Raw genomic sequence first — 10,115 nt, forward strand, 5'->3', positions numbered from 1 at the left:
ATGCTTTAGTGCCCTCTAGGGGAATTTTGCAAACAAGGGAAGGATAGGATCATTTTGTAGGGCAGAGTAGCAGATGTCAGTTGTTCCCTTGTATAAGTCTAACAGACACAACATCATGAACGACTGTTGTCGTCGGGATTTTTTATTAAAGTTGTGTCAGGAAAAAAAAATGCCACCAAAATCTCTTTTTTTTATTGGTGGATTATTGGAAGAGATTAACTGTAAATAAGACAGAGCATTTTTTTTTTCTTTCTTTGTTTTACCGAAAAGAAGGTCAGGTTTTGTTTTTTTTATCACTCGTTATGGACATTATGTGAATGAAAAATCGGCCACAGCATGTCCAACTGTTTATTTTTTAATACTTTTTTGTGTAAAAGTCTGGTAGCAGCGATGATCCGACCATCTAGAAAACACAAAAACACGTGGAGCTGCACGCTGTCAGGTGAGAGTTGAATCGTGAAATACTAAAATGTAAAATAGTGCGCGTATACGTACGATAATGATAATTAGCACTATTTTTCTTTTTTTACAAGATACATTTTAGAAAGCGTGTGAATGTGTGCTTTAAATCTGCGGTGTGCATTAAAACGATAGAATTTGAACTACCGTAAATTTAGAAGAAAAAAAAAAACAATGATTAGATGTTCTGTTATAAGTCCTGTGTTGCCCCAGTTTTTCATGACCTAAAAAAAAAAAAAAAAAAACAGCTTTTGATGCCGGATGTGACGTCACTTCGTGTTCGTCCTTTCCAGAAAAAATGGCAGCTGTTGACATCGACGTGCCGGTGGACACAGAACCCCAAATCCGCAATCCGGAGGACCTTGAACGGTAAACACACAAAAGTCCACTGTGTCTCATTGTGCGGTGTGTTTAAACTGTAATGAACCGAAGTTTCGCGGGAGAATTTACCCCGAGTTAGCTGACAAGGCTCGGGAAAACTACAAGGCTATTAGCACGTAGAGAAGCTAACAAGGCTAGCTTGTTATGGGGGGAAACGGCAAAACCCTGTACCACTTTTACTCAATCTTCATTTTTGTTTTTTGTTTTTTGTTTTTAATAAATACAAGGCGCTGTTATAACAATAGGTACAGTGGTCAAAAAATAGACAGTAAATAGTGTTTATGTCAAATAAGTTCCGCGTCGTGCCCGGCTTACGTTTCTCGAGAAAAGAAACCAGGTGTGTTAGCGGGTCTTAATAAACGCTTAGCTGAATAAAATCGTGTCTTTAAGACTTCCTGAATAACAACGAAATTATGTGGGGAAAATGCTTAACACTTTTTGACGGGAAATCAGTCTCTTAAATGTCAGTAAATAGTTAGGAGTCGTGGTTTTCCACCATCGAGAAGGTTCCATGCGAGGCAGCCTGATAGCAGTAGCTGAACATGCTACTCACACCACGAGATGAAGTTACAGTGATTATATAACTTTACAAACTTCCTGAGACATTTTCCACTTACATAATAAAAAAATAAAAAATGTCGTAACCGGGCGAAGTTGATGTTAAAACGTTGTGTTTAAGTGACATTCGGGGGATATAGTTGAATTCACCTGCCCGGATGGGTCATCCTCATGAACATGACAAATGATTGGTGTCTTGTCTTGCACGTGACCCGTGTTACCTGAGTTGGCAGCGTTTTCTTACAGGGGTAATTTACTCTAAATGTAAATGTGTCATGTTTTGTGTTGCCTGTAAGTAATGCCTGCCAACCTTACACCGTACCCGAGTCACAACATGCTATATGTGAAAGATGAAGAATATGAATTGAATCAGATTGTTGAACTGCTGACAACAAGGCCAATTAAATAATAAAATTAAACTTGCACAACATTTGAACAGAATAAAATATGTAACACCAACACTAATAAAAGTGATAAGATATGTTGGTTTAAAAAAAACACATTTTCTTTGGTTAAATTAAGTGTTTAGATTGTGATGAGTAAGTTTTTAAAATAAGTAAAATAACTATATTTCTAAAGGTGTGTGTTCAGACAGTCTGCCTGTGCTGAATGGAGAATTGAGCAGGGTAATGATTAGGGCTGGGAATCGTTGGGTGGCTCATGATTCGATTTTTCTATTTTCGATTCAAACCGATTCTGGATTCAACGTCTATTATTAAATTAGTAGATACTTCAGGATCTACTACAGTCATCTGTGAGACTGGCTGCATTTCTTGCTGCTCCATTCGGCCTTCTGCTGAGTAGAAGAGCTAGCCTTAGCATTTTTGTGGAAGTTGTGAATCGATTTTTAAATCTCAGAAGATAAAAATCTCGATTTCTACATTCTGAATTTTTTTTCCCTCCTCTAGTAATGATAGTAGTAAAGAAGCTCCTGAAGCCTGGAATAAATAAGGAGCAGTGACAGTGATTAGTTTTTTTTAGGTTGACACTTTGCATAATTCTGAATTGAGAATCCTGAAACTGCATGTCAAAACTGAGCTTTAAGAAAGCAAATATATATCTTACTGGAAAAATAATCTATGATGTGTGGAATCTAATCAGTTCCTAGGCCCAACTTTGTTCCAAATTCTGGAAACCATGATTATCCTTTAGGATTTTAAGCGGAAATGAGTAAGCCATCCAGTTTTTCTGACTCATACGCAAGCATCCTGTCCTGAATCAGGTTAGGCTGACTTTTGTAAAGTTACATGCTTAGTGTTTACATGTCTTTCAGTGTTTACCTTGTCTACAGTGTGGCGTGTGTAGACAAAAGCAAGTATTTCATAATTATATGACTTATATGAAGGATTTTACAGGATAGGCAGAAATAATCCTTGGGCTTCAGTCTATTCCTTTTTTGGTCATTGAATGTTATTGTGTGAAATGGACAAGTGTAAAAATGTAAAAAAAAAAAAATGTTTCTATTTCTGTAAGTGGACTATTTACACAAATATTTTTGACTCTTGTTTTTCTTTAATGACTGACCAAAATACAAATATTCATTCATACTGACTGCCATGATGTCAGTGCGGGTGTGGTGTGGCCTGAATTGCAACATGTTTAAATGCTACAACCAAAAGAGAGCAGTTTCCAAGGAGCTCCTTCCGTTTAAATCAGTGCTAATTTACCCTTTAACACTTGGCGCTTTTGACAGGACTTCAGCAGGTGAATTTCACTGCTATGTTTAGTGCTGGACTGAGTGTCCCCAGAACTGCTGTCCTACTTCCACGTATAACAGAAAGTCCTCACACACTCTGTCCCAGTATACCAGTCTTTTATGCTCCCAAAGTAACTTGAAACTAGAGGTGGGGAAAAAATGGTTTCATGTAAATATCGCGATTCATATCTTCTGAGATTGAAATAGATTCATAACCTCCAAAAATCAACCAGTCAGTCGCTCCCTGCTAAGTGCTTAGGATAGCTCTTTAACTCGGTAGAAAGCCAAATGGAGCAGCAAGAAATTCAGCTAGTCTCACAGATGATTGGAGTAGATCCTGAAGTATGTACTAATTCAAGAATAGACTTTGAATCGTGAATCCAGAATCAAAAACAGATTCTCAATTGAATCGTGACCCCAAGACTTGAAATTGAATCATGGGAAAACCAAAGATTCCAGGCCCTACTGGAAACTATTTGTAACAGACATTCTTGCTTGAGTTATCTTTAAAGAAAGCTAGCTTGGGTTACTTAAAGCTTGGACTTTATATTATGTTGGTTGACCGCCTGATCCACCCTGATGTTGTTTTTTGTGTCTCCTTTCCTTAGGCAAGCTGAAGGCTTCAAAGAGCAAGGGAATGCCTTCTACATCCAGAAAGAATACTCCGAGGCTTTCAACTACTATACTAAAGCCATTGGTGAGCCAATGGTTTCCACTAATAACCATTATTACTGAAACTAAGTATTTGTTGACTGGATCCTCAGGCCCCCGCTGACTGATCTTTGCTCATAAAATCATTTTAAGTTCATTATTTTTTATGACTTAATTGTAATGATCACACAATTATCATTCCAGCCAGTTTCTTTTAATTCAGAGATCTCATCTGTAGTGACGGACGCTGCTCCTGCTGAGAGAGTCACGTCTGATTTCACAGATGTACAAAAACGTATCCTATTGAGGCTGACAAACCCTAACAAACTGAAAAAGCAGAATATAGTGAGAAGAAAGTTTCAACCTACTCTTATTGTCCATATATTGTATTAAACCACAAATGGACTGTTTCTATTGAGACACATGTTCATCAACAGAGCGCTGCACTCTCTCGCCCGTTAACAGCCAACGTAGCTCGCCCACTGACGATTATCTCCCTCCCTGTGCTAGAGATGTAAACCAACTTAATCCATACAGGTCGTCAAAGAGAGGGGATTTCTTGAACAGAAAAAATAATCACAGTGTTGTGAACATTTGATGTATCGGTCAACACCACCCCTAGAGATTTTGCACTATAAGAGCATTGGCTTTACGTGCGTGCGTCAATGAAAATAGCCTATTAAAAGTCTGTGAGTTAACAAAAGCTGTCTCAGTATGACTTGTCTCGATTTGACTTGTGTGATATGTGTATATTTCTCTATCTCTAGATGCGTGCCCCAAAAATGCCAGTTATTATGGGAACAGGGCAGCCACCCTCATGATGCTCTTCCGCTTCAGAGAGGCCCTAGAAGATTCCCAGCAGGCTGTGCGGCTTGACGACTGCTTCATGAAGGTCAGCTTGATTTTTAAAAAAAAGCATTATCGCTATTATGTGATATGTGCATCACGTATTGTTTCAAAACAGCAGATACACTTTCAGAGCACAGGGTGATGTGTTGACATGCGAGTTGTTTTTCTACAGGGTCATCTGCGTGAAGGAAAATGCCACCTGTCGTTGGGCAACGCCATGGCAGCAAGCCGGTGCTTTCAGAAGGTTTTGGAGCTTGAGCCCACCAACAGAGAGGCCCTGCAGGAGGTGAGGACAGGAGCATATCCATCCATTGTATTTACTGTAGAGGATCACAGTAAATTGAATTACATACCAGGCACAGTCTTGGATATAAAAACTGGAGCAAACATTTCAAACCCGTCCCCTTGACTTAAGTGTAAAAAGTTGCTGATCGCTGTTTTATGTATTTCAGAATAAGAATGCAACGACTCTACTGGAATTTGAACGCATGGCAGAGTTTGGCTTTGAAAAGCGAGATTTCAGAAAGGTAATAACTCTTCACTCCACCTCTCTCTTTTTTAAAAATGTAAATTATAACTTTTGGATTTTCTATCTGGTCTTTCTATGCCTACATTTGTTATCATTACTGAGAATAAAAGGAGCATCTGTGGCATTGTTTGTATTTGCACCGAACTTAAGCAAATGTATGTGGAAAAATATTAAATATACAGACACGTTTTTCCATGAGTCTTTCATGATTTTATTTTTGTATATTTTCCGATGCTTGATTTGCTCTTGACCTGATCCAGGTGGTGTTCTGTATGGATCGGGCCTTAGGTGTCGCTTCCGCCTGCCATCGCTTCAAAATCCTCAAAGCTGAGTGTCTGGCTCTGCTGGGAAGATATCCAGAGGCACAGTCTGTAGCCAGGTAAGACAAATCGCATTAAGCTATATGACTTGTTTTGTGATATTGACATCATCATTTTATTATCCAATATTTTGAATGTGATTGTCAGATCTAATCTCTTGCGCTGCATTAAAAGGTTTGGACTTGATTGACAGAATCTTTCCAACAGATGTTCTAACAAGACTTTCCTTTACAGCGATATCCTACGACTGGATTCCACAAATGCAGATGCGCTGTACGTTCGAGGCCTGTGTCTCTACTACGAGGACTGCATTGATAAAGCGGTGCAGTTTTTCGTCCAGGCTCTACGAATGGCCCCAGACCATGAAAAGGCCCGGCTAGCCTGCAGGGTAACGTCATACTTTTAAGTATTCTTTAACAATACGTTTCTGTATTGTCTCTTATGTAACAGGGCTTTTGTTCTTTTAAAAGCAAGTTTGTATGACGAATTCTGCCAGGGTGTGTAATCTCCTGTGATGACAGTTATTTCCTCTTTTGTTCACATGTTACCAAAACAAACGCTACGTTTTAAGTTCTAACATCTTTGGTCAAAGGTAGCCAGTCAAGATTTTTCCACCACTTATACAACATGTTATAGCTGTTGTATTCATTATCTTTCAATTATTATTATTATTTTAGGTAGGCCCCCCTCTTTTTTTTGTAACAAGGCACATATAGCCATGATACATGCTGCTGCCTGTTAATTCACTCTAGTCAAGGGGGCGAACTCTGCAATTGTTTGGAAATAAACACAAGGAATTTCTGTCTTCTTAAATCAGAATGCCAAAGCCCTGAAAGCCAAGAAAGATGAGGGCAACCAGGCGTTCAAGAACAACAACTATGAAGCTGCGTACCAACTGTACACGGAGGCCTTGATGATAGACCCCAACAACATCAAGACCAACGCTAAACTCTACTGCAACCGAGCCACAGCAGGAGCAAAGGTACGAAATTAAAAAAAAAAAGCAACAAATGGACTTGTGCTTTGTTGTCATTAATGTTCCTTATTTCACATCTCATTGGATGAAAGCAACCCTGCACAGTGCTCAGGCTCCTGTATCTCACTCTGATTCATTCTCCCTCAGCTGAAGAAACTCAATCAAGCCATAGAAGACTGCAGCAGTGCGATCAAACTAGATGACACTTACATCAAGGCGTACTTAAGAAGAGCTCAATGGTAGGCTTTTCATTCAGCACAATTACATTTATCCTGCTGTTGACCTTTGTGCAGTTTTAAATACTTTTTTTTTTTTTTTTACCCATAGTTACATGAACACAGAGCAGTATGAAGAGGCAGTGCGCGACTATGAAAAAGTTTACCAGACGGAAAAAACTTCAGGTAAGCTGCTTTCCAATCTTTTTTTTTTGTTGGCATATTTACCTCATATGCTAGCTAGTCAGGTTTTTCATGGTAATTGTCTCTTTCTAGATCACAAACATCTGCTTAAGAACGCACAGCTGGAGCTAAAGAAGAGTAAAAGGAAAGATTACTACAAGGTGCTCGGGGTCGGCAAGAACGCCACTGAGGACGAGATCAAAAAAGCTTATCGCAAACGGGCCCTTATGCACCACCCAGGTAGGTGCTGCCTCTGGTTTAGATATGCAGGACATCGATTTCAGTTCAGTTGAATGAGTCTATATCTCATCTTTGTTATATTTTTGTCCTGCAGATCGCCACAGTGCAGCGACTCCTGAGGTGCAGAAAGAAGAAGAAAAAAAGTTTAAGGAAGTGGGGGAGGCGTTCACTGTGCTCTCTGACCCAAAGAAGAAGGTCAGATATGACAGCGGCCATGACCTGGATGATGACGGCTGCTTTGATGGCAGAGGTGAGTGTTTTTAGTTTATATCTACATCATCTTTTTCTAAAGGGGTGTGTGTCAGCTTGTACCAGCTTTTGTAGTTTTTTTTTAAAAGCACAAGTATGGTGACTGAATCCAATGTGGGATTTAGCACTGGTTCCTGGTCTTATGCTTTGATTTAAACAGAACAGATCCATAGTTGATGTTAAACCTGTGCTTCTCCTGCTGAGAAAAGAATGTTTCTGCTGACATGGAACTTGCCACTAGGGGGCCGAAAAAGTACAAAAGTTGTTTGTAGGTTATAAATGACCACAAAATCTTTTTTTCTAAAATAACCAGATGTTTCCAGGACCATATCTAAGTCACCATTTGATATTGATAGTCATCATTGGAAGGGAGGAGGTGTTTTGCTGAAAGCGTTTAACTTTAAACCTTTAAAACTTCAAACCACCAGAGTGTTTTAAACAAATTTGCCTTTTTGTGGTAAGATGTTTAGAGACGCATTTTTCATCCCTAAAATATGTGCTGACTCAGAAGCCACTAAAAATGATGTAAAGTTTATTGACATCAAATGTTGCAAAAAGAGGCTGAGAACTGCAAACAGAACATCCTATCATTCTTCATAACATCTATGAATTTGAAGATTTCTAAATATATTTCTTCATTATCCTCATGAAGTCCTGCATTGAGCTCTAATTCAGCCCTTGTCAAGTGTAGAAACTGTATATAGCTTTCCTCATGCTCATTGTGACATTTTTTTTTATATTAAGCTCCACACTGAGCTCAAATAGACCTAATAACCATTCCTGTATCTGTAGCTGCGCTATAAGACGTCGCCCTGTTGATCTAGCAATTCATGTTCCTCTCTGCTGTGTGAATAAAGACTGTGTTAATTAACGAGTATGTCAAACTCTCTCTCTTCTGTGTTTAAGTTAGGAAGTGACATCATCTTTTCTTTTGGCTTGACATCACCAGCTAATCCAACAACTTTTTGCTTTTTCTCTCAACCATAGATTTTGACGCAAACAACATCTTCAGGGCTTTCTTCGGTGGCCACGGTGGTGGTGGTGGAGGAGGGTATAATTTTGACTCCAGTCCAGGTTTGTCATTTGCATATTTTTATTTATTTAATATATAAAGCAAAGAACAATCAATCAGAGAAAGTGCAGCGTGTTTAAACTTCTAACTTCTTAAACTTCTTTCTTTTTCAAGACTCCGGACCTGGAAATTTCTTTTTCCAATTTGGCTAAAGCAAAGAAGCGAGCAGGAAAAATGCAGCCCTGCAGAAGAAAAAATCAAGCCAGACCCACAGTCACCTCCTGATGCTCAAACTTTGGAGTGTCTCTCAAAAAAAATCTCCCTTTTTCTCTTTGAAGAGGTTTGTTATTATTGCATTCACTTCCAAATTGACTCCACATTTTGATGCTAACAAAACACTGGGGACATAATTGACTGATGTCGGGTATGCATTAACCTTGTACATACAAAATCTTTTTTTTTTTTTTTAGATTAGATGATCAGAACATGCCCCCTCTTGCCAAAATCTAAAATATTTGACATGAAATCCAATCTTGAAAAAACTCTCAACCTTCAGTGAGGTGATCAGAAGTAAGAAATGTAGGCATCATGGTGTGATTAGTTTTAGAATACTTATGTGGTTTAAGTTCTGAAGGTTCTCCTTGGACCACATGTCTTCATGAGAAAGTCAGTGTACTGTGGATTTCAGTGTCAAATCTGACCTCAGGACAGCCTGCGAGTGTGTGTCTAGGTTTTATTGGCTCACTTGCCAAATATAGATTTGACTTGCAGGGTTTTCTTTTGTTTCTTCACCTTATCTTCATGCTGCATTGTATATTTGACTCGAATGTAAATCGTTTTGTGTCCATAAACTTTCCTTTTTTTTTCCGTCTTCCCTCCGTCTATTTATATTTATTGTACTGTATATTCTGAAGAGTAAAAAGCAGGATACCAGTGTTCATATTCCCCCTCTTTTTTTTTTTTGTTTGAAACTAATTTGTCAAATGTTTTCCACATCTTTCTCTTCAGTCAGATTGTGAAACTCCCCCCTGAAACAGGACAAAATTAGCTTTTATTCACCTGCAGATGTTTCTTTTCTTCAAAGCATGGACCACACATCTGTCCTACTTACAAGTTAAAATTCAAGTGGTGCCTTACCAGAATGAGCAGATCAATAAACCCTCTTTGAAAACTGCATAGCAAGCCACATCCTGTTCACAAAAGGCAACAGTTACACTTGTGTGGCATGTTTTTTTTGTTGTTTTTTCATTGGAAAACCTTTGTCATATCTGGCCAGTATGAGCAATTTAAAGTGAATTTTTCATCTCCTGAACGTCAAACACTTGCATTTCTTTCCATGTCATCAATCACACCCAGTCATAATTAACCTATACCTGTCATGCACGTTCTGCCAGTACAGCCCTTCCCCTACCTGTCCCACCTGTTTTAAAGGGGCACTGAGAGTAGGTTGGAAGCTTCTGATGTTGTTTTGTCACTAATCTATGTATCATTTTTAAAACGTGTCACAGTATTAATAAGACATGCTTTTCTTAATGCGAAAAAAATAAAGGCTCGTCTTTTACTGTAGTGGTGGACTTAATTTTATTCATGGATGTATTTGATTTAAAGTTGTTTTTTTACCATTCCATTATTATTTAAGCAAGTTTTATCTTTGTGCTGTTCTTCACTTCGAGAATTTTATATGCATGTGTTATTCCATTTTGCAAACATCACAAGGATGGTCTTTATCTGGACATTTTCAGAGTAAAAGATAATTTATTACAAGGTTTAACTTGCAAAATACAATACACAGTTCAA

The 10,115-nt window shown here is 38.5% G+C and overlaps 1 protein-coding gene across 1 annotated transcript; it reads left to right on the forward strand.

The window, feature by feature from the left end:
* Positions 1-375: 375 nt before the first annotated feature.
* LOC110002630 (dnaJ homolog subfamily C member 7) lies at positions 376-9,884 on the forward strand. Its single transcript, XM_020658285.3, has 15 exons — positions 376-442; positions 753-828; positions 3,703-3,791; positions 4,513-4,637; positions 4,767-4,880; positions 5,047-5,121; positions 5,384-5,502; positions 5,678-5,831; positions 6,261-6,425; positions 6,567-6,658; positions 6,747-6,820; positions 6,911-7,057; positions 7,152-7,307; positions 8,294-8,380; positions 8,493-9,884. The coding sequence occupies exons 1-15, from the start codon at positions 391-393 to the stop codon at positions 8,528-8,530; spliced, it is 1,563 nt and encodes a 520-aa protein (XP_020513941.2). The 5' UTR covers positions 376-390; the 3' UTR covers positions 8,531-9,884.
* The last annotated feature ends 231 nt before the right edge of the window (positions 9,885-10,115 follow it).

The sequence above is a fragment of the Labrus bergylta genome, chromosome 21, assembly GCF_963930695.1.
Source record: "Labrus bergylta chromosome 21, fLabBer1.1, whole genome shotgun sequence".
NCBI lineage: Eukaryota > Metazoa > Chordata > Actinopteri > Labriformes > Labridae > Labrus > Labrus bergylta.